Genomic DNA, 24,514 nt, shown 5'->3' on the forward strand with positions numbered 1-24,514 from the left:
TATCCCTGAAGAGCAAAGGGACCCCAGAGGGACTGAATTCAGGGGGAGGAATGTCTGCTGAGGGTCTTAGCGGATGCCAGGGCTCCGCTGCTTACACGAGGGGACTCTGGACGATTGACCTGCCATGTCCTCAGGCACACTGGCTGGGAGACAGCACACACAGGGTGGAGTGCAAGGTGGGTGCTGACTGGTCAGGGTGCTTAAAAAACAGGTTACTTAAATGAAACTGGGGTGTCAGACCTACCTCAGAGAACCTGCCTAGACCTACTTTTCTCAGCTCCTTTCTGCTCTCCTGGTTAATGCTCTGCTTGATAGGAAATGTTTCAGCCTTGGCTCTGAGGACCGGACCTGGTGGGGCTTTTCTGTCTTGGAGCATTCTACTACTTCTCTGGAGTTGCAGAAGATGTTAGGGACACTCAGGCAGAAACAGCCCGTGTCAGCAGGCAGGGTGGAGCGTCACTATGGGCCAAATACTCCCAAGAGGCAGGCGTGAGTCCCCCAAGAGGAAGGTCAAAAGCTCTCTGGTTAGGCCTCGGGCTACAGGCCCAAGGCCCTTTTAGTGACAGGGCTGATGGGGGGCTAAAAGGCAGCTGGAAGAAAACTGGAGACCATGCTGGCCCACGAGAGAAGGTCCTCGGGCCCTCCCAAGCCGAGCTGGCCGTGAGCCATCACCACACTGCCTGGCTTCTCCAGGAGCCTCCGAAGACACCAGCAGCCACACTGCTCTCCCTCCAGCCTGGGGTTCCGTGGGGGATGGGGGAGGAGGCCCCGGAACTAGCAGTGACAGCTGCTGGGACAACAGACGCACAGACGGGGTCCTCGCCAAGCTCCATTTCTCCGTGCTACCCTCCTCCTCCCTCTCGCTTTCTCTCTCCATCTACCATGTAGTCCCCAGGCTGCCTGACCTTTCACCTCAGTGACCACTCAGACCTGCTCGCTCCTGCTAACATGGAGAAGGGAGCCTGGCACGCCTGGCCTCTGGGATCCCCCCCCCGGAGGTAAGTGGTCAAGGGGGCTTACGCACTCTGTCACTTCCAGGGCTTTGGGGACACGCTCTACTTCAGTAAAATGAGCGCGTACAGCTGCATCGTCTCCCTGGAGCCAGCTGATGGCCACAGTGATGGCCGATGTCCACCACCGACAGATGACATCTGGGCCTAGAAAGGAACAGTACGAAACACGACTCCAGCACCCGCAGATTGACAGCGCTCAGCCCGGCTGCGTGCGCCCAGTTCCTGTGTGCACGAGCCATCATTACCTTCTGCAGATGGGCTGGGGACCTTTGGGTTGCCCCCTGATACAATTCTGGTGGGACATGAGCCAGCACTATCTTCTGGAAAGTGTTTGGCAACCTGTATCAAGAGCCTTAAAGATGCTCACTCCTATTAATCTAGTAATCCCATTTTGGGCAACCTATCATCAAAAAATTGGCCTAAACAGAGAAAAAAAAGAATAACAAAGATGTTCACTATAGTGTAACTTTTAAAAAAAGATTTATTTGGGGCGCCTGGGTGGCTCAGTTGGTTAAGCGACTGCCTTCGGCTCAGGTCATGATCCTGGAGTCCCGGGATCGAGTCCCACATCGGGCTCCCTGCTCGGCGGGGGGTCTGCTTCTCCCTCTGCCCTCTTCCCTCTCGTGCTCTCTGTCTCTCATTCTCTCTCTCTCAAATAAATAAATAAAATAAAATAAAATAATTTATTTATTTGAGAGAGAGTGCAAGAGAATGCGCGCACATGCATGCACATGAGCAGGGAGGAGGGGCAGAGGGAGAGAATCTTAAGCAGGCTCCCCGCTGAGCGATCTCACCACCCTGAAATCATGACCTGAGCCAAAATCAAGAGTTGGACACTCAACCGACTGTGCCTCCCAGGCGCCCCTTTAGTGTAATTTTTAAGTAAAATGCTGGAAACAACCTGAATCTCCAGCAGTCATGAAAAATGGGGCTTCCCAAGTGTTTGCAGTAAGAGGCTCTTGTTAGAGTCTTGTCTTTCCCTCTCAGAGGCTCAGTTTTCTCAGCTGCAGAATGATGGTGCTAGCGGTCTTGCCATGCCAGGGGTGGGGGGCGGAAATGTAAGATAAAAGGCGGAAGAAGAGCCTGTGCTTTTCCCAAGACAGTCCACAGGGTCAGAGGTCAGGGGTGGCTGCTTTTCTGGAATCTTTTCCTCCCTGGGGAGAATGGCCAGAAGGGAGCCTGACAGCCCCCCTGTCCCAGCAGCCCCAGAAAGAGCTGCTATACCATCATCCTGCTGGCCGTCTAGGGACAGAAGCAAAGACTGTCCTGGGGCCAGTGTCCTGTTCAGCAGGCTGCACTGGCTCAGCCGATGGGGAGCTGCAGAGCAGTACAGATAACCGGATGAAAAAGCCTCTTCAGCAGAGAGTGTCAGACCCAAAAGCAGCCTTGGGGGCCACTGTGCATCTGAGAGTGAGCCACCACCAGCCCCCGGTGTCTGGACCACTTGCTGCCCAGTCTGGGTGCTTGGGAAGGTTCCTGCCTCACTCGGCCAAGGCCCAGGAAAGAGATTCACTGCTCCTCGTCCCACTTCTAGGAGAATCATGATTTCCTGTCCCCGAATGCCACCCACCAGGGGGTACCTATGGGCTGGGGCTACGTGCAGGCCACAGATACACACCTCAGATCCAGAGAAGATTCCCAAGTGCACACTCATAACTGCCCCGGACCCCCTAGGACAAACGGGCTGTGAAGGAGTGAATTAAGCAACATGAGGCCCGCAGAGCCACCCTGCAGAATGCTTACCAAGGGCTGACTTGAGCACGGAGCTGCTGGAGAAGGGTGGGGTCACAATCCCCACAGAGTCCACAAAAGAATTAAGTAATTTCAGGTACTCCAGAGCATTAGAGAACTCACTAGAAAGAAAAGAAACGGTCCCACTGTATTATCAATCAGAACGTACAGAAGGTCCCCCCTCATGCCTGGCTTTGACGCTCCAGTTTAAGACCCAATGGCTATTTTGGTCCCTTCCCCTGCATCACGCCAGATGCACCCTGAGCCCGGCCCCCAACGCTGTTCCCAGTCTCCACAGGCCTTCTTTCTTCACGTGTCTCTGGGCTGCCCCTGAAGCGCCAGCCCTTCTCTTTCATCCCTTGTCCAGCAAAACCTGACTCTTCCCCTCAAGGCCTAGTTCAAATGTCCTCTCCTCCCACCCATCTGTCAATGTCACGGGGCAGAACTGGCCTCCCTTCCCTGTTCAGGTGCACTCCAGTTGGGACCTGGGCTTTGTAGGACCATGACTTTGGCACCTGTCTGCCCCGCACGTCTCACTCTGAGGAGGAAAGACTATGCTCCACTGCTCTGTAAGAATAAGAAATTGCTTGGCACACTGTATAAAGGTCTGGGTCCCCCAGATGTCTGCCTTCTGCTCAGCCCACCACATTCCACTCCTCTGTCCTTGGCAGGCCTCACCCCCTCCACACCCCAAAAAGCGAAGCAACCCAGTGAGATCTCTGATATAAGAACTGCCTCCACTTGGTGAAGGGATGGGGAAGGCAGCAGCCTCGGTCTGGGGCTAAAGTAAAGAGGTCAGGTCAGAGCTCCCATGGGACTCTTGTGTGGCTGCCAGCTTTGAGAAATAAACACCAAGGAATCATTTGGTTTCCCCGCAGACCCTACACTAGGGCTTGTTTCCTGCCTGGTGTGTGGGCCTCGCAGATGCCGGAAGCAGGGGCCCATCCTGGGGACATTACCAGCTCTCTTCATCCTGGTCTCCAGCCTTCTTCTTGGCCTGAGGCTTTACCAGTGACTCCACAGCTCGCTCCAGCAGGTTCTTGCAGAAGGCCTGGTGGACCTGGGCAATGGGGTCAGCTGAAGAAGAGGGGAAAGGCCAAAAGGGTCAGATGGTCTTCTCATGAGCCCATTTTGTCTTTGCAGAGAAAACAGAGGGTGGGGAGAGGAACCTGAGAAACAGCTCTCCTCTCTGAATGGGGATCAAACCCCCTTTTCCACCAAAGTCCAGAAGCACCCTGCTCGATAGCTGGAAGGTGGGGGGAGATGTGGGGGAGCGGTGCTGTGTCTCCTGGCACAGTACTCAGTACCTCCATTCAAGGTTGGGGTTGCAAGCCTTATCAGTAAACAGAACGTGGGAAGGTGGATAGTCAGCCGAGGAGAACAAAGTGGTGGCTGCCGCCTTGACATGACATGGAAGACCTGCTCCTGTTTTCCAGGCGTTTGTGGCCAGCGATGGTCTGGCTGCGCTGATTAAACAAGTGGCCTGTAATGCTTGCAACAGCTGTCACGGCCAAGTTCCCAACTGGCAGGCCCAAAGCAGGGTGGCAACGGCCCCTTCCCTCCCGTCCCATGTGCAGACATGGGGGCCACCATCTGACAGGGACACTTAGGAACACACTCTGGGCAACAAGGCCTAGAAACAGAGCCTGCATGAGGTGAGAAAGCCTGTGGAAGTCTGCAGTGTAGACAAAGCAGACCGCGGGGATGGAGCTGAGATTTAGGAGGCTTTCACTTGTATCCTTTCTTTTTGGTGTCGTGCACCATTCTTACACTGAGCCGTAAGTGATATTTTTGAAAAAAAGGACAGCGGAAGCTCACGCCCCGGCCACTCCTGCACAACACGCCTCGCTCTCCCCAGGCGCGCACTTTAGCGAGGGGAGAGCGCGCCAGGAGCAGAGAGCCGCCGGCCGCTCATGTTTGAGAGCGGAGCGAGTCGCCTCAGATCACTGTCAAACAGCAGGGACGGCAAGTCAGCATCCCCGCTGCTGCCTGGAGTCCTGTCGCCATCACCACTCTGAGCACTTGACGACTGCCTGCCGCCTACTGTTCTCTGCTTTCCAGTGGGACCAGCGAACAGCAACTCCACTCATCCTCCTCTCACCTAAGGGTGAGAACAGGGCCGAGTCCCCGTGTGTTTGGCGCACAGTCCCCCTGAAGTCCGGGGGGTTCTCGGGGTTTTCTCCAACCCCCAGTGGCTGCAAGATTCTCACCTGGGTTCCTCTGAGCGCAATAGAGACTCTCCCTGGCAGCCGACTTCACCGACCAGCTCCGCTCCATGAAAAACTTCTGGCCCAGGGGGTGGCACAGCCAACGCAGTGAGTCGGGGACCGCGCTGCGCTCGGGGCCACACAGGCTCTGGGCTCTGCTGAGGAAGTAGCTCTGTGGAAGGACAAGGACCAGGGGTAATTCCACGGCGGCAGAATGCTGGCTGCAGCCACCGTGGGGCTATCAGAAAGCACCGCCACGGTGGAGACAGGCTGGGGCAAGACCAACAGGAGGGCCGGGCCCCTCACGTCCGTGGAAGTAAACTCCACCGCTGGAACCAGGGCAAGTGGCTCTGGGGGAGCCGGCTGGACTTGGTGACCAGGTACCACCTCCAACAGGGGCCCCGCTGCACCCTGCCCTGCTCGGTAGGCCTAACCCTCCTGGAATCTCCCTCTGGCCCTGCTGGCATGGAACCTGCAGAGGTGAGGTGGAGGAGAGGTCACGGAGGCTCCGCAGCTGCATGTCCACCCTCAGCCCTGTGAGGGCCTCCGTGTCCAAGCCAGGTGGCCCCTGGGATCCTGGGACTTTTCCTTATCTGTCATTTTAATTACTTATCCTTTAGAATATTTTGAGGCAAAAGAGTGTTCTGCTTTGACTAATTTTTCATCTCTTTTAGCTATGAGTATTAAGAGTGTCGAGAAGCACAAAGCAAGTGGCTAGGAACTGTTATTTGTAACACCCTCGCTCAGGAAAGCACTGGAGGGATGGCGTAGCCAACGGTTCGTCCAAGGACCCAGGCAGGCATGCGTGTGTATGGCTGATGTCTTTCCCCCCAAAGCTGGCCTTACAAGGGCTTTATCTAGCCCCCTGAAGAGACTTCTGCACCATCCCTAGATGATCCCCTGACGTGAACACCAGCCTGTGAGGGGAGACCGAGAGAGACTCAGAGCCTCTTTGCTGGGCCGTTCAAAGCCAGTGCCCTAATCTCCCAAGCCCCTCCTCTGCCTGCAGGGTAACATCACTCCAGGCCTCCAGGAAGAACTGCAGGCATGCCGTCTATCCAAGTTTTCAGAAATTCTGTCATTTATGGAGTGAGGATATTTTTACTCTAAAATCCATGATTTCCAACCCATACACCCAGTGCAGACAATCTGAATTGAGGAGCTGAGCCGAGAAGGATGGGAGGGAGGGAGGTAGAAGCACAAGACCCAGTGCTCAGAAAATCCAGAGGGGCCGCTGGGACAGGCTCGCAGACTTCACCCTTCACACTTCCGCCCTTGCCTCCACAATGAGGGCAGTGCCTCCTCGTCTGGTTCAGTCTGACGGTTCTGACCTTTACTGGGCTCTAAGTAGCCATCAGCTAATGTAACGGCTTCAGAAGACTTGAATGCCAGGGTCAGAAATAGCACGGCCAAAGTGCCACTCAGGGAACACAGACTAAGATGATGGACTCTCGGGGGGTGGTGGAGATATGGAGAGTGCGGCCTGAATCCGAGAAAATGACCTGGCCCAACTGCTCTACAGAATCTCTAATACTGCCACAACACTTCCCCGAAGTCTCTCATCACGGGACCAGCAGCACTAAGGACCTTCCCTCCTCTCTGCTGACCGCTGTATTTGAGACAGGACACTGGAGAACAAATGCAGAGGAATCCCATGACCTCCTCCTGACCCTCAACAAAGTGCTTGCTGAATCTGAGCTTGTAACTGCAGTGAGGAGCCTGAATGGGACAAGAGGCTGGGAGTGGGGTGGTGGCCATCCCAGGGCTTCTGAGGTCAGAGAACCTTCTCACGGTTACTGATCAGGAAGGGAGCACCATGCTGCTCCAGGGGAAACTGAAAACAACTGGTCCCTCAGAAAGGCCCAAACGTCACCAAGAAAAGCAGAAACAGGGGCGCCTGCCTGGGTGGCTCAGTCGTTGGGCATCTGCCTTCGGCTCAGGTCATGATCCCAGGATCCTGGGATCGAGCCCCGCATCGGGCTCCCTGCTCAGCCAGGAGCCTGCTTCTCCCTCTCCCACTCCCCCTGCTTGTGTTCCCTCTCTCGCTGTGTCTCTCTCTGTCAAATAAATAAATAAAATCTTAAAAAAAAAGAAAAGAAAAGCAGAAACAAAGCCTGGGTAGGTGGTTTTGCAAGGGGAACCCAAAGAATGATCTAGAAAATCATTAAGTTAAAATACATTTTTAAGCTTAATTCTGAAGAAAAACCTCAGTTCTAAGACATCTCAGTGTGTGTGTGCGTGAGCTGGAGTTTAGTGGTTTGAATTAATAAGACATATAAATCCTGGGGTATAATCATCCACAGTATAATTTCTAGAAGGCAAACTGAAAGAATAACTTCTGTTGCTCTTTTAATTTTCTTGGCATTATCATCCTATGATAATTTTCCTAAATTTTACAGACACCAGAATCCACCCAAGCTCCAGCATGGGAGCCCCCTCCCCTCTAACTCATCTGCTAACTGCCAAATGGAGCAGCTGTGGCAGGAGACTCAGAACCGCTTAGATCCTGGGAGCCACCCTGCAGTCCCTAGCGAGTCCCAATTCTACATTGTGTCCTCCCACACCAGGCTTACCCGATGGTTCTCAAACTGTGTGCCAAGGCACCCCAAAGCACCACAGGGAACCTGCAGGGGCACCACGGGATATTTCACATTTCTGAGGTAAATACAGCCATGCCCAACATGAGTCAGACACCAGGTAAACTACTAAATGGTGGTAGTTTGAAGTCTCGATGTGAGACTGCACGACCTTCCTCTGGAAGATGTCATATCTTCATAAAGCTGAGTTTTTAGAGGCTATTGTAATAAAACGCAAGCGCTGTCTGAAAATCAGAAGTTGGTGGTGTTACTCTGATTTCAAAGTTTGAGAAGGTATGCAACACCCAACAGGCACGTGGCCCTCAGTAATCAGTAATAATCAAGAAAAAAAAAATACTATTTCTTCTTTCAATTTTGTGTATATTTCTTTAACGGCTACTAAATTATTAAGACATAAATGTGTATCAAGATGTCTGTACCTAACTAATTAATAAACAGAACTGTTAGGTGTTTCTGTTAGCCCAGGGCAACCATGAAAAAATTACTGAGACACAAAGGGTGCCATGAACTGAGAAAGACTGGGAACCTCTGGTCTAAAGCATTTTCACAGAGGCCAGCCCTCTGCCCTCAAAGCCTGATTCATTTGCTAGCTAAATATATTCGACTGGATTCAAATCTGCTTCCTCTTTAGGAAAGTACCGTCTGGGTCTCTTAGTCTGGCCCCTCTCAAGAGAAGCCAACAGAGGAAAGGGGCGGTTACTTTCCTAGAAATCAGTTCCTCTCCTCGGCCCAACCTTACTGAAAATGCAAATATGGTGATACCACTGGTGTTCCAGGTATTGATGCCCTCTGAGCGAGCATCAGCACTTCTAGAGAGTTCACCTCAGGAGAAACTTGTACAAGTGGGTGAGGAGAGCGTGAGATGACCCTGTCTGCAGCACCGTAACTGCAAATACGGGAAGCAACAGCTGAGGTGAGCAGGATGGTGGTTACTCTGGCTGGAGGCCGTGGGAGAAGGGGGATTCGCTGACTGCAAGGAGGCCCAAGGAATGCTTCTGGGGTCCTGGTCATGTTTTGTTCTTGATCTGTCTGCTGGCTGTGTGAGTGTATTCACTCTGTGAAGTCACTGAACTGTTATTTATGATTTGTGTACTTTTCTACATGCATATTATACTTCAATAAAAAGTTTACAGAATAACAAATAAGAAGCAGATTAAATTATGGTGCCAGAATTCAGAATAATGGTTATCTCTGTAGGGGGCAGTGTGAGTTTGAAAGCCTGCAAATAGGGAAGGGAAGTTCTACTTCTTCCTTTCTAAAATATTTTAAGTATCTCCATACCCACTATGGGGCTCGAACTCACAACCCCGAGATCAAGAGTCACATCTTCCACCGACCAAACTGGCCAGGGGCCCTGCAAGTCCTACTTCTTGATCTGGGCAGTTGCTGTTACATGGGTGGGTTCACTTTGTGAAAATTCAACAAGTTGTAAATTAAAAGGTACACATTTTTCTGTGTGCATTGTATTTCGATAAAATTAATGTCTCCAAAACACTTTTTGGGGGCAGAGAAGTTACAAGTGTATGACATCGGCCCAGAGCACCAGGACAAACAAATGGGATAGGGAAGTGGCCCAGCCTATGCATCCTGCTCTCAGCCTCGATGGGCCTTGCCCAGAAATGCCACCTTGCCTTCCTCTAAGACTGGGTCAAGAGCAGTATGCTCTCTGGGCAGCCGAATGAGCCCCAGCCTTGCACCCACCCACTGCCATTAAGGCCTGTTCCTCCTCTGGATTCCCTGCCAGATTGTGTGCTCCCTGAGGACAGGGCAAATATTCTGCACACCATTGCATTTCCACTCCAGGGAATGCCTGGTCCAGAGCAGGGACTCGGTAACATTTGCTGAATAAATGTCTTACCTAAGGTCACTGAAATAGGGGCGAGACACAGAAAATACACTGGGTTTTCCCGTGCCCTCTGTCACCTAGACTGGGGTGACACACTTTAGGAAACATCAGTGTCGCCACAGGGCACGTTCCTTTTCATCAGCTCATCAGTGCCACGGCTGAGATATGGCAACAAATGGAGATGTGATCACTCTGTGCTGAACACAGCTGATGTATTCAGCAGCCTACTCAAAGCGGGCACCGAATCAAACGTCTCTTTCTGCTGGAGTAAGAGAAAGCCTGAGGTCAGCAGATGCTCTGAACTAGTTGATAACAAGGACTGTGAATTCCCAAGGCTGATCCCATGCCGGGCACAATGCAGGCGCCTGATAATAGCCATTCCTGCCCCGGGTGTGACCTGAGCTCCTCGAAGATGTGCACTGTTTTCCATTTCTGGACTGAGAGTAATAGAAGATAAGCAATAGCTACCTTTTGTGTGAATAAAAACACCAGGAGACACAACCAGAAAATCTCAAAAATTTTTATGACCACTTGAAGAGCAGAAGAGTCATATATTTAACCCCTTGAATATGGGTCACTGTATCACTGAATCAATCTTCTTACTTCAGGCACCAAAATGTCCTGCTTATGCTCATAAGGGCCAGGACGGGTTTTGTTGTTTTTTTGATCTACTTTGTTTAGTGCCTCAATATTTGTGAAACGACCCACTGACTGAATATCTACCCGTCTAGGTAGTCGGCCCCCAAAGGCAGGGCCCACACCCGTTTTTGCATCTTAGCTCCTGGTCAGGGAAGGGCGCTTCTGCAAGTCCGCAGAAGGGAGCTGCAGGGTACTCACCGCCAGGAAGCCTAGCTTGCCCCCACACCGAGTCTTGAGCCCCATGGCGGCAGTCAGATGGATCTCAACCAACGTGCTCGGTGGGATTTTCTCTTCTGCACATTCGGCCAAGTTCACGGCGCACAAAGCCATGTGTACATCGGAACAGGCAGATCCTGCAGGAAGCTTCCCTGTGGCAGGCAGAAACAGACGCTGACATTGACAGATTCCTCCAAACCGAGCTTTTTTCTGTTTTCTCTAGTGTGATCAGAGCAAGAGCACAAGGACTGGAGAAAAGTACTTGAACTCTGTCATCAGATGGTCCTGGCTGGGATGCAAGGCTCTGTGACCGAGAAGCCGTGTGTTCCTTTCTACCTCACAGGTTGTTGGGGACGAGAGAAAATGCATGTCAAGTCCCTGACATGTGGCCCATGGGCTGTGGAAACGGGAGCAATTATGATTGCAGGTCGTTGTACGGGACTCCGACGTAGGCACTGTGACACTTTCCAAAACACAACCGTGTTCTGCTGAAACATCTTGCATCTCCCAACATGGAGAGAGGTAATAAAAATTGAAAAACAACAAGAATAAAAATTGATGTGAATTTATTTTCATTGTAAAAGAATGCATATCTAAGCACACCCCTTTTTGAAGGGTAACACAAAATGGCACTGACATTGGACATGTCTTGGGTTAGCAGGTAGAAAGCTAGGAAGGCTTCCTACATGCTCCCGTGTGAGGGCTGCAGTCATGTGGTGTGACCCTGAAGTCAGGGGCCGAAGTGCCCTCGTGCGGGCACAAGGACCCATCAAGGCCGTGAGGCTTTCACACTGTTGCTACTTTGGTCCTCGCTACAGGGCCAGGGCAAGCCAGCTTTGCTAAGGGAGGCTGCGCTTCAGGGGTGGCCCCATGTCAAAGGTCCAGGCAGTGGCCGAGCCAGGCCTCCTGACCTCATCAGCCCCACATTCTTCCCCTGGGGCCACCCTGCCTCCCCCATCTTTCTATCAGCCCCTACACTTTGTTCTGCCTGGGCATCAGGTGTCACTCTCCTCCAGGAGACACCATCTGGCTTTCTGTCTTCAGGGGAGGGAGGGTGGAGGGCAATGAGGGGATCAGGTTTTAGTCACCTGTTCTCTCAGTGCCTTGAATAAAGCCAGGCCTACAGAGTGCTCAGCAAACGTGGAGGGAATGAGTGATGTGAACTACCCCAGCTGGAATTCTCCAGAACATGACAGCTGGGAGGATGCAGCCTCCTGAGCAGAGAGACCTGGGACGGTGCTGGTTCCATCCCCCGAGGGCACACTGAGAGGGCAGAGAAGAGTGAAGCAGGGTCTGCAGACAGGGACCCTCTGCCGGAACTCTACCATGACCCCAGGTGTTAAAACCCCATGGCTGGCCCCACGGGTCTCATCTTCCATTCACTCCATGCCTGGGGCCTGCTACGGCCCCATTTCTGAGCTGAAGCTCCTTCACCAGGGCATTTACATCACCTTCCCATTACCACATCCCACTGTTGGCTTTCTGACCTTCATCGAATAGCCCCACAGCAACCTCCCTTCTCGGGCCCTCTCCCCCAACACCAAATCTCTCGGGCAGCATTCACCTGACTCCTGCCCTTGGCCTGCTCATAATATGTGGTGTTTTTCTGGGTCCCTGGAGGGTCCCCTTCCAAAGGCCTCTCATCAGCAACTTCAGCTTTCATCCTCACTGTAGGCCAAAGACCAAGCCCCCTTCTTGGGCTGCGGATCCAGCACGTCCACTGCCACTCATCATTTCCCTCCAGGTCTTACAGGCAAGCGTCCCAAACAAAACTCCTCACCTTCTCCCTGGAAAACTGCTCTTCAGCCTGTTTCCCTCACCTTTGTTGGCAGCAACACCATTCCCCCAAGCTCTCAAGTAAGAAACCAGGGAACCATCCTCACCGCTCCTTTCCTGACCCTCACGACCCATGGGCCCCCAAGCCCTGTCAATCCCAGCTTCTGCTCTCTCTCCACCTGTTCTCCTACCCCTCTTGTCTCCAGCTACATTTGCTCCTATCTGGACTCCCTGACGCCAGCCTTAATCCTCTCCCCATCCACCTTCTTCCTGCCATCACAGCGAATCCGCTCACTTCAGAATCTGATGGCGTCATCACTGTCTGAATGCCCCTCACTGCCTGGCTCCCGTCACCCCTCTCCCCCCCGGTTGGCTCTAGGACTACTGAAATCTTCTCAAGAGTCATCCCAGGTGGGGCTCCTCCCTGGGAACATCTCACTGCCTGGAAGGCACACCCCCCTGCACGCGGCTGGCCAACTCTACCCATCCTGTCACGCAAAGCCAAGACTTCCCAGAAAGCCTTTCCTGAAACCCTCCTCAACAGTACACCCTGCCCTGCAACTGAAGCCCAAGCCTTCTGCTACCTCTACCACACGAAATCATAATTCACTTGCTGACGTGCCTGCCTGTTATTAGGGCAGGAGTTTGTTGCATGAAATAAATGATATTTCACTGAATCCGATATGACATCAATTTTAAGTTTACTATTAAGTACCACTAAGGAAAAAACAGTGCCAACTCAACCACACCATCCGCTGTGTAAAGGACACAGCACAAGCATACGGAGGTTAATGTGAAAACATGTGCACCTTAAACTAATGAGCTGTGGTAATGAGCCACGTTTACAGCCATGGATGTGGATGGAAGGTCTGTCCAGCCATTCTAGGAGAGCAGTGTGAAAAGGGCTTCGGCCGGGGCAGAGCTGGCAAACCAAGCCGGGGTGGAGAGATGGCACAGGGCACCTGGAGGCCAGCCGGGCAGTGGAGGCCACCCCTCACCTGTGATGTGCAGCTGGTGCAGCCTGTGATAGGCCAGGGCCGCGTCCCGGGCGCTGGCCTTCGCTTCGTCCTCAAAGCCTGCCGCGGTGGCCGGGGTGGCCCGCCGGCGCTGGAAGACCTTCTTGAGCAGCCAACGCACCAGGCGCAGCTTCTGCAGGCTGTAGCGAATCACATTCCAGGAGAGGCTGCAGGCCAGGTCCAGGCGGGAGGTGGGCAGGGCCCGGCCCAACACCGACAGGCAGGTTTGGAGGTTGGCCGCAGCCGCCGCAAAATCCCCCTAGAAAGCAGCACAGATGTAATATCCCCTGGCCTTGCTGTGGCCTTTTTGTTTTGCTTTATTTTTTAATTTTTTAATGATTTACTTATTTATTTTAGAGAGGGGGATAGGGGCAGAGGGAGTGAGAGTCTTAAGCAGACTCTGCTGAAGGCGGAGAGGCAGGGCTCGATGCAGGGTCCATCCCACAACCCTGAGACCATGACCTGAGCCGAAACCAAGAGTCGGACACCCAATCGACTGCGCCACTCTGGCGCCCCTTTTCATTTTAACAAAAACTTTTACTTTCCCTTCACTCCCTAGATTATCAGAGTAATACATGCTCATTGAAGAATCTGGGAAAATTCAGAAAGCAACGAAAAAGTTAAAAAGCAATCACCTGTAACCTTACCCCCCCAGAAAGAATGATTGCTGACATTTTCATGTATTTTCTCCTCGCCTTTTTACTAAATTGGGATTGTACTGTGGTCTATCTTTGAGCAAATACTATTCACAATTTCCCACAGTAGTTTTACACGTAAGATGATAAAATGGATTTAAATGATGATCTTTTAGGCTCATGTGCTCTTTTAGGCTTTTAGGTTCTCAAAGTGTGGTTCCTGGAGACCAGCAGCATCAGCCCCTGGGATCTTGTTAGAAATGCAAATTCTTGGTTCTCTAGCCCCACCCTCCCCCCACCTGCTGAATCAGAACCTCTGGGGTTGGGGCCTTCCAGGTGATTCTGTTGCCTGCTAAAGTCTGAGAGCCACTGTTTTAAAAAGACAAACACCTGGCTAAACTACTATAACCAAGGATCTCGATAAACTACTCTTTGCCAACCTGAGAGGGTCTGATGGAGAGTCTATGGCCCTGTACTGAAGATCTCTTTCTCTCATTACTGGCAAACAGAAGGAATCTGTCCTCTCCCTTCTCCGAATGTCCTGCAGTGGGCACAGCTGTATTTCCTTCCGGCATCATTACAGGGAGTGGATCGGTACAAGGGGAGCACCCCTCTCCCGGCTGCTGCGCAGCTTCCAACACACTCTGGTCCCGATGCTCCTCAGCCCTGCCTCCTGGCCCTTTCTCACTCCCAGGGCCCTCTCACTGTACTTCCAAGCAACATGGCTCAGACAGAGGCCACCACAGCTCCAGCCTCGCCCACCCTGGAGTCAATGTCACATCACTTCCATTCCACTTTGTATCTCAAATATTTCCTGAATCAGTCTTTCCTTTCAATTCCAGGTTCCTGCCACCTCTCATCCGGTCTATTCCAGGTGCCCCTAACTTGCTTCTGTGCCCCCTCCTAACCCATCCTTCCTGCAGCTGCCAAAATGACAACCATGAAACACAGACCTGAACCTGCCTCTAGGATATACATCTTGGAATGCTTTTTTTCTGGGAATGGTCCTGCTTCAAGGGCTAGGTCCCCAACAACCACATCTATATTCCATGAGCCACAGCCCTCAGCATGGCTGACAGCTCCAGGCTGCTCAATCAGATTCTCTCTGGTGGGCACTGCAGCCCGCAGGAGGGGAGTAGGCCCATAGTTTAGTGCAGCTGAGGACTGTTCCGGCTCTTGTTCCTCTGAGATGTGACCTTGAACTCTTACTTCAATGCTGTGAGTTGCCCCAGAACCCTTCCTATAAACTTTCAGCTAATTTTCCTGTTCAAAAACCTTCCTGGTTCTTGGGCGCCTGGGTGGCTCAGTCGTTAAGCGTCTGCCTTCGGCTCAGGTCATGATCTCAGGGTCCTGGGATCGAGCCCCACATCGGGCTCCCTGCTCAGCGGGAAGCCTGCTTCTCCCGCTCCCTCACTTGTATTCCCTCTCTCGCTGTGTCTTTCTCTGTCAAATAAATAAATAAAATCTTTAAAAATAAAAAAAAATTTTAAAAAAACCACACCTTCCTGGTTCTCCAGAGAACTGGGGGAAAAAGCCCCAAATCAGTTACTAGTCAAAGACCTCTCCAATTTGGGCCCAAGATATATTACCAGCTTTAGCCCTCATCTGTCCCAAATGTATCTTACACTCCAGACGTACCTGTCTACCTGCTGGTGCCCAAATACCCCATCTATTCATGACTTCTCCACGTGGAAGGTCCTCCCTGCCCCTGACTGCTTGGCTCAAGCCCCAGATTCCCTCCGCCAGAGCGTGTCCCTTCTGCCCCAACTCCCGTAGCACTTTACTCTTCCTCTGTCATAACACAGACTACAGATTATCTCGTGTCCATGGACTCACTTACATATAGGTGTCCTCTGCTGCCCTGTGACCGTCAGGGGCAGGGTCCCTTCTGGCTCTTGCTGCCCACAAGCACCACCACAGGATTTTATACACTGGGGTATTCAATAGAAGTTGCTGAGTTATCGGCTGCAGAACTTACCCTGGCAAGGTCCAGGTCTGCCTGCTTCCGGTGTCTCCAGAAGGTGACTGAGGAGCGTGAATGTGGCCGGATCACCGGCTCCCCGTGGACCAGCAGCTTCACAAAGACGCTCAGGACAATCACACCATTTATCAGCCATAAGAGGAGCGTTGGCATCATCCAGTCAAACCAGCCCCCAGAACCTAAAGAGGGACGTCTCAGCTGAGCCCATGGGGAATGGCCTCCGGGAGCAGCCCTAGGGGACTGCAAACCACCTGACTGACCCCCAGCATCTGAGAGGTTAGAAGCCTTCTACCTCATTTTCAGAAGAAGCGTGGATAACAAGATTGCTTCGTTTAATAACAATGTCTAAATGCTTTAGATAGGAATAAGACATAACCTTAATCCACACTATAGGCAAATTTGGGACGGTTCTGTAGCCTAAATAGGAACCCTGTAGTCTTTGTCATTATGGAACTAGGTGCCATAGCTAGATAACAAAGATAATAAAAATCTTTATTAGTCAAGGTGGGGTGAGACCATTAGTTACACAACTCGGGCAAAAATATCACATCCTCCTTCAAAAAGGTACACCTTTCCTCCCCATATCCCCAACCCCTATAATAATAGTAGTGTGGGTTCCTGATTTCTTTTGTCCTTACTGACTGAACTCGGGCCTGCCCTGTTACTTCTAAAATGTGACTTATGCCAGTTCCTAGCAGGCCTGCTACAAAAGCCCTCTGGGACCTGGTGGACAAGCCGAGCAGTGTGCACACATAGGGCCTGTCTCCTACCACAGCAGGCCACCCATGCGTGGGTGGTTCGACGGGCCCTCTACCTACCTGACTCAAGTGACAGGATGCTGCGGCCGGAGCCCGAGTATGGGTGCTGGTCAGAGCTGTGGGCCCCTCCCCACTGCAGCAGGGCAGTCAGGGGGTTAAAGGAGAGGCAGAGGAAGGTGAGGACACACAGCAGAATTCGAGAGCGGTCCACCATGCCCAGCGCTACGGGAGGAGAGTCCGGCTCATCCTTGACCTTCAAAACAGGGCCAAGAGGTTAGAATGAATACTGCGTGGGTTTCGTTTCTACAGCGTTTTACTTTTATATGTGTTGGAGTCAGATTGTGAGATTTAAATTCAAGACTACAAAGTCAGATAGGAGGAGAGCCAGGAGGCAAGAAGCCCACAGCTCTCCAGCTGCTTCTCAAACACTGGCATATCGTCCTCTTGCCACCTGGGACAAGAACATGTTCTGAAGACCAAAGGTAGATGAGTCCTGCTTATAAGATAGCGCACACAAGAGAACATTCTCCATGATTCTGTATAATTCCACAACAGGCAAGCTAATCTAATCTAAAGTGACAGAAAGCAGGTCAGTAGTTGTCTGAGGCTGGAGAGGGATATGTGAACTACCTGCCACGGTGTATGAAGGAGCTTTGTGGGTGATGGAAATGTTCCGTATCTTGATTACAGTGATAGTTACATGAGTGTATACACTTGTTAAAACTCCTCATACTGTACGCTAGTACTTTATGCTACTGTAAAATAGCTGTTTTATCTCATGTAAATTAAACATCAGTAGAACTGATTACAGACCATACAACTGGGGCGCCTGGGTGGCTCAGTTGGTTAAGCTTCTGCCTTTGGCTCAGGTCATGATCTCGGGGTCCTGGGATGGAGCCCTGCATTGGGCTCCCTGCTCAGTGGGGAGTCTGCTTCTTCCTCTCCCTCTGCCCCCCCCCTCCACCTTCCCCACCTGAGCTCTCGCTCAAATAAATAAAATCTTAAAAAAAAAAAAAGACCATACAACTTCAGTATGAATCTATTTACAGGAGTTTGCCTGTTGTAAAACTGTAACACTGCTTTTTTCCCCCTCCCCGTCTTATAGAGGGAGGACTGGATGCCGCCACAGAGAAGCAGGGAGGAAGGCTGGGATCAGATCTCCCGACTCCCAGTGCCCACATACTACAGCACTCCTTTTCAGTATTTTCTTTTTTAAAGATTTTATTTATTTGAGAGAGAGAAGAGAGAGAATGAGCAGTGGGGAGGGGCAGAGAGAGAAAAGCAGACTCCCTGTTGAGCAGGGAGCCTGATGTGGGGCTCAATCCCAGGACTCCGAGATCATGACCTGAGCCGAAGGCAGACACTTAACTGACTGAGCCACCCAGGCGCCCCTCCTTTTCAATATTTTAAAGCCATCTGAAAATTTCTTATGATGACAGATGCCTAGCTAATTCAATGTATATATTATATGGCCTTCTGTTCCCAAACAGAATCACATTTATAAAGTATTTCAAAAATAGAGCTTCTTCAGTAAAATTAAGTACATGACACCACAAAGTTTGATCAAAAACTTAGGCTAGAAGGGAGGTTTGTGCTTTTGAAGTCAGAAATTGCCAGTAGCCTCCATGGATTCCCAGGGCTAGATCATTAGGCTCAAGCCTCTTTTGGCTAATTCCATTAAACCATAATTGCCAGGGGCTTTCTTTGACGATTAAAGGCCCTTGGTTGGAATGTTATTTGTCAGACTGCAAATTGCAATCATTTCCAGAAGAGGACCCAGAGGCAGCCTTGCCCTAAACCGACTAAACAACCTCAAAAAATGGTCTTGCCAGGCCCATTATGAGTGAGGGATGTAATGAGGCGCCTCCGGCAACTCCTAGCACCCGCATGACAGCTGCTGTGTGTTCCCGTTCTGGATTCGGCCCGGATTCCTCTCAGATGGGCTCTTTCGGCAAGGACCAGTTAAATTGGACTACACTGAACCAGTTAAGCGAATTTTGTGGAGGACGCAGTAGGACCTATTCTCCATCCTTGGTCCTCTCAAGGCCTGGCTGGGCCCCCTATCGGCAGCTTCTCCACAGTTAAGTTAGGAGAGATGGGACAGATTCCAGGGGTCAGAGGATTTCAAAAGCTCATACCTTTGCATCATCCAGCAAAGGGCTTCCTGGCTCCGAGTCGATGGAGTAGGGGGAGAAGCCAGCCTGGGAGCCTGAGTCGGAGGCCGGAGGGGACATCAGAAGGACATTCTGATTAAAGTCATCGATCTTCAGCTCCACATCATTGTCCACCAGGCTCCCCAGGTCGATGCCCTTCAGGAGCTCTGCAAAGAAAACCGCGTCTGGCCAATGGTCTGTTTCTCCAGAGCCCCCACCTGGGTGCCTGGGCCAGGGCTGGGCTGGGGGAGGGGCCCACGGTCCTTGCTCCTGTTTCACCCGTGAAGGCACCTTGGACACATCAGTGGGCCCTCCCCAGTGCCCAGCACAGGACTCCTACAACCACAAGGTCTGATAACCCTTCTTTCAATGAGCACACTCACTGTTTTTCTGATTTGCCAGCTTCAGCACCATGTTCTCCTGGCGTAGTTTATGATTGACCTGCTGCAAGTATTTGATGTAGTCGATGGCCTTCCTCAGGACGCCAGACTTGTGCATCTGGGAAGGAAGACGGGTGAAAACACAGGGGCATCACTGCAGGCTGCTCAGTGAGAGGGCTGAGGCCCAGAGCCTGTGGGGTGAAAGCATGGCTCCGGGCTGAGAGGCTGGCTTGCTCACTGGCTAGCTGTGCTACCCAGGACATGTTACTCAAAATCTCTGAACCTCATATTCCTTGTCCTTAAAATGGGGATGATGATGATATATGATCACAGCGTTGCAGTGAGGACAAAATGAAATAATACACATACAGAGAGTAGCCACCCCCTGCCCCAGTCTGGTGCATAGTGACACTCGATAAATATTAGCTAGTACTCCTCTTTCTTATAATAATCCTAGAACCAAAACAAACTTTACAGAAAGCAAACGACAAAAACCCAGAGCATTGTTGGATAACTATCTTAAGGAAAGTTCTATTAGCACGTTTCAGGTCTATAGGCTATAAGGAAAATAAAATTTTCTTCCAAAATAGAGATGATGAAGATAAACAGAAAACAGGTTAAAAAAAAAAAAAAACCTATGTGACAGAAGACACATTCACTGAAATACCCGAAATAATGAACAATCTATTTCCTCTATTTGCTGTTGGTTAAAGACCCAATCTCTATTTTCTCTCTTCCCTAAAAGGTAAAAATATTGCTAACCACCCATGAACACAACTAAACATATGTCAGCAACGCCACCAGCCGACTCCAGGGTACACACAGTCCTGCACCTGGCCACCAGTGAGCAGGACGCATCCCTCTGCCTGTGCTACTGGGATCCGTGATCACCGCAGAGCAGAGTCAAAGGTCCAGGCAGGACGCTGCATTACCAACCCCCACTAGTTCCCTAATGTTGGTTAATATTTTATAATCTTGAAAAAACAAAAACAAACTCAAGATGCTTTAAATAAGAAAGCACCTCGGGCGCCTGGGTGGCTCGGTTGGGTGACTGCCTTCGGCTCAGGTCATGATCCTGAAGTCCTGGGATCGGGTCCCACATCGGGCTCCCTGTTTGGCAGGGAGTCTGCTTCTCTCTCTGACCCTCCTCCCTCTCATGCTCTCTGTCTCTCATTCTCTCTCTCTCTCAAATAAATAAATAAAATCTTTAAAAAAAAAAAAGAAAGCACCTCTAACCATCCTTATGTTCACTCACTTGGACCTGGGTTTTCCTAAATTCCTACAGCAAAGACAGGTAGAGGGGAGATGGTGGCACGTGAAATACCACGTTGCTGGGCTCCCACCTTGGCATCTGTCCCCATGACCAGGTCCTTCAACTCGATGATTTTGTCATTGATAGAGGAGCGATACCGCTTCTCAATGATGTTGTGTGTCGTCCGCCTTTCTCCTTCTTTGGGGGGCTCCAGCTGCTTGACTCCCCCAGGTACCTGCTTAATGGGCACTTTCTCTTGCCCCATCATCACAGGCATTGTGGTCAAAATGGTCCCATTGCTGCCCACCAGAGTCTAGAACAGGCAGAGACACAGGGCAGAATTACCCCGTGGTTAGTCTGAGTAAAGCAATCCCAGAACACAAACCTGCTGGCCCTGGCCATGCAGCATTGCTCCGCTGACACCCTTCGTGGCTCAATCAAGTCAGGCCCCACAAGGCCTCAGGAGCCACGGTATCTGAGTTCCCCTTCAGAACCACTGTCAACAAATCACACCACAATGGGATTAACGTGGGTAAATAGGTTTTAACCTTTGATCTAAGGGTACCCGAAACAAGTCATAGGACTTCTGCTTTGCTGGCAAATCATTAGCCACCTCTGAGCTCGCATACAATGTACCATATCATTCTGGCCCCAAGGAGAGCTTCCTCCTGGTGCAGGATACATCTTTTCCTCTCACGTGACAGTGAAGTCACTTGCTGCATTTCCTTATATAATTTGGCCATCAAAAAGCACAAGGGAAGAACAGATAGAGCCATTCTATTAGATAAACAGACCAACTGTAGAGGCTCCCCCTTTTCTCCTCAACTCTGCTTCCCCCTGTTTCTATTTTTACTAATTTTAGTTTTATTTTCTTCAATAAATGGCCAATGAACATCATTAACCATTAAGAAATAATTCTCACATAATAAAAAGCACGCATTTTAAATGTACAGCTTGATGCATTTTTACGTATGGATATCATGTGTGTAACCAAGATAACCCAAACCAAGATACAGACCATTTCTATCCCCTTAGAAAGTTCTCTTGTGCCTCTTCCCAGTTCTGCCTGCCCCCTCCCCCTCTTGTGATCACTGCTCTGACCTCTATCACCATAGCTTAGTTTTGCCTCTTCTTGAACTTCATATAAATGGCATCCTCAGCATTAACTCTTTTGTGATAGGCATCTTTTGCTAGTATGCAAACATACTATTTTTGAGGTTCAGCAGTTATATATATCAACAGTTCTTTTTGGACATGTGGGTTGTTTCCCAGTTCTTGGCTCTTATGAATAAAGCTTACTTTCAAATTCTGATCACCTTTTACTCTATCAGACTCTCTTGCCGTAAGATGCTGAAGCGGCTGTGACCCTGCAGCCCAAGTATGGGGCCTTCCATGTCCCCCACCTTGTAGCCCCTCCCTACCTGGTGGGCCTAGAGTCCTTCAGAAGCCAAACCTCCATCAGCAGGACCTAGAGGCAGACAGCCCTGTGTGGAGCCACTGCCTAGGAACCGGGGGATCCTCTGCTATTCCTCTCTCCTCCCTCATAGTCCCCAGTACTCCCACATAACATGCATTGATGGTACTTCTCAAGGGGGGAAAAAAAAAACCCTAAATGGGGATGATATTTGCAATCTGACACATTCCATAGAAGTTCTACACCGACCCACTCTGTAGAGATTTTAACATCTCAGGGGCCTAACACCTCCAAGAAAGGAGAGGGTGGAGGGAGGAGGGCAGAGAGGAAGACGGCTCTTACTGGTACTTGAAGGGCAGCTGTCTGGATGGGGGTGGTGAGGGCGGTGAGGGCTGGGTTCTGGACTGCGGCCATGACAGGGCTGCCATCTGTCTTTAGTGTGGTCAAAACAAGGGAATCTGTCTTGATGATCTGAGGCTGTACCAGGACCTGGATGGAGAATGAAGAAAAGTAAAAAGGAAGGCAGTAATATTTTTCTATTTTGCCTTAGCTTCTTACTACACAGACTTCCTCCAGGAAAGAATGAAAAAATAACATTTTCCTAAAACCGAGAACACAACTTGATGACGGCATTGAGAGGGAGAAAGAGTATAGCTAAAGGGTCTTGCATTTTAAGGTTGGAGGGCTTTGAGAAGACCAATGCCAGGGCCTGGCAGGGGCAGAGTGGGGGGACAGAGGACAGGAAGGAGATCTGATTTTGGATAAAACTCAGGAAAGCCAGGAACATGGCTGAGAAACAGAAAGGAAACACCTGGATGTTTTTTTTTCAAAGATAAATGACCTTGTTAGTGAGAAACTACAGTCCACTATAATACGTGATTTAAAAACATTTTGGCATATCTCCAGTTTTATGCCCATTCTATGTGTAAATCGAATAATCCACCTACACTGACTGAGTCTGCATGAGGGCCCGTGCACATCCACAGAGACCATCTCAGCCAGGTCTCCACACCCAGCTCATGGGTGTCTCGCAAGGCCCAGGCACCTCAAACACTGCTCCTTTACACGCTGCTGGTCCTTCTAGTATGTAGACCACAGCTTCAACCAAAGACCAGCCCCCAGCCCCCACCAGTGCCTCCCCGGCTCCTCAGCAGCCACCTACCGGGACCTGCTGCACCTGGGGGGCGGCGACTGTCTGCACCGTGGCCGGGGCGAGGGTCTGCAGCGTGCCATTGGCGGTCTGCGTCAGCACCCGCTGGGCCTGCACCGTCTGCACCTGCTGCTGGATGGTGACTGGCTGCACCTGGGAGGATGTCACTAGGCTTTGGACTTGAGGCTGAAGGACTTGGGAGAAGAGGAGGGAAAAGTCACACAGATGAGGAATGCATTCTGTCATTGTAGCTGCAGTACCAACCGAGGATGGGGTGCCTCAGGACAATCCCGACTCCCCACCTGCTGCTGAAGAAGATGTGCACAGCCACTTACAGGCTGGTCTAGATAACAAGAACATTCCATGAGGGCTGCATCAATTTCTGAGGGAATGAGAACAGATTATTTTATTATTCTGGGTGCTGGGGTGGAGGTGAGGGGAGCTAATCGGCACGTGACTGCACCCAGCAAGGGAAGTCAGAGACACAAGGAACCAACAATTCCACCGGGCTTCATTTCTTCTCGTGGAAGGAACAGAGAGTGCACTCTGGGATGACTGTCTCAGCTTCTTGCTTTGCTGCCTCTCTGCACCTCTAAACCCTCAGAAGCCCACCGAAGAACCGTCAGATCCTTTGAGCTTGAGAGGCTCCCGGCCGCACAGGCACGGGGTGTTAACGACACGGGAAGTCACTCACTCACTCAGCACACACGGAGGGCCCGCTGCAAGGCCTGCTGCATGGAGCCGGAGCACCTGCTCTAGGCCATAGTCTGTGGTGGCTGCTCAGGAGACATCTGCCGAATGAATGGCTCTCAACCTGTGGGATCTGGCTGGTGTCTGGGTAAGTCTCCGGGCCCATTTTACTCAAGCCTCTACCCCTAGTTACCAGCACGTCCCTGTGTCTACTCTGCTTATTCGGTTCTTTGACCAAGTATCCTCGAAGCAGGCACAACAGATCCTAGGGTGTCTGAGGAGCCAGAGTGTGAGCTGTTCCTGTACCACCGTCCTTGCTGCCAGTGACCCCCAAACTCCTAAGACTCTGTCATCCCCAAAGAGGGCAGAACCGTCTACCCCACAAGTGTCTGCAAACTGGCACAGAACCTTTTGAGCAAACGAATCACTATCCTGTCTGACTTCTGAATCACCTTGAAAGCTGGTCGCCGCATTCTGGTATATCAAAGGCTGCTGGATGATCCTCGTCTGCGGAGCGGTGCTGAACGTCGGGGTGATCATCACCGTCTGCTGGGGCAGCTGGGCCTGGGGCTGGGGCTGGGGGCGGGGCTGAAGAACAGGAGTTGCCCGCGGCGGGGTGGGCACCGTGCTGGGGGGAGCCTTGACCTGCAGGGCTGGAGCCTGGGGGGAAGCGGCCGAGGGAGAGAAGGCAGGTAAAGGGACCTGGCTGAAGGACCGCTGCTGCATCGAGGGGTCCCCGGCTCCGCCTCCCCCATTGCTGCCGCCCCCGCCGCTGCCACTGCCGCTGCCCCCGCTGCCACCGGGGAAGGAGCTACACAGCTGCTCTGGAAACAAGTCCGGGAACTCTCCAACTTGATTGCTGACAAACTGCAGCATCTCTGTGAATACACAAAAAGGAGTAATTTTATTGCCATCCAAAATATCCATTAACTTTCAAATTTGCTTAAGAAACGGAGGCATGCAAATCAAAAGGCTTTCCCACGACCACAGCAGAAATGGGTCAGGAGACCCTCACCAACCTCTCAGGAGGAGAACCACCTGGGCTCAGACGGCCAACCAA

General features: G+C 51.3%; 1 protein-coding gene across 3 annotated transcripts in view; it reads right to left on the reverse strand.

The window, feature by feature from the left end:
* Positions 1–24,514, reverse strand: part of SREBF2 (sterol regulatory element binding transcription factor 2) — a 64,539-nt gene that overhangs the window by 8,037 nt on the left and 31,988 nt on the right. For all 3 annotated transcript variants that reach the window (XM_064590545.1, XM_045872415.3, XM_064590546.1), the window contains exons 2-15: positions 23,907–24,332; positions 22,777–22,958; positions 21,957–22,103; positions 20,292–20,513; positions 18,952–19,066; positions 18,554–18,735; positions 16,476–16,668; positions 15,655–15,836; positions 13,024–13,300; positions 10,232–10,401; positions 4,955–5,123; positions 3,704–3,821; positions 2,757–2,866; positions 1,025–1,157 (exon numbers count right to left, since the gene is read on the reverse strand). In XM_064590545.1, coding sequence (XP_064446615.1) covers positions 1,025–1,157; positions 2,757–2,866; positions 3,704–3,821; positions 4,955–5,123; positions 10,232–10,401; positions 13,024–13,300; positions 15,655–15,836; positions 16,476–16,668; positions 18,554–18,735; positions 18,952–19,066; positions 20,292–20,513; positions 21,957–22,103; positions 22,777–22,958; positions 23,907–24,332 — 2,626 coding nt within the window. The remainder of the gene's footprint in view (positions 1–1,024; positions 1,158–2,756; positions 2,867–3,703; positions 3,822–4,954; positions 5,124–10,231; positions 10,402–13,023; positions 13,301–15,654; positions 15,837–16,475; positions 16,669–18,553; positions 18,736–18,951; positions 19,067–20,291; positions 20,514–21,956; positions 22,104–22,776; positions 22,959–23,906; positions 24,333–24,514) is intronic.

This window comes from Mirounga angustirostris, unplaced genomic scaffold (genome assembly GCF_029215605.1).
Source record: "Mirounga angustirostris isolate CCGP_5_RB_7025 unplaced genomic scaffold, mMirAng1.0.hap1 SCAF_5, whole genome shotgun sequence".
Lineage (NCBI taxonomy): Eukaryota > Metazoa > Chordata > Mammalia > Carnivora > Phocidae > Mirounga > Mirounga angustirostris.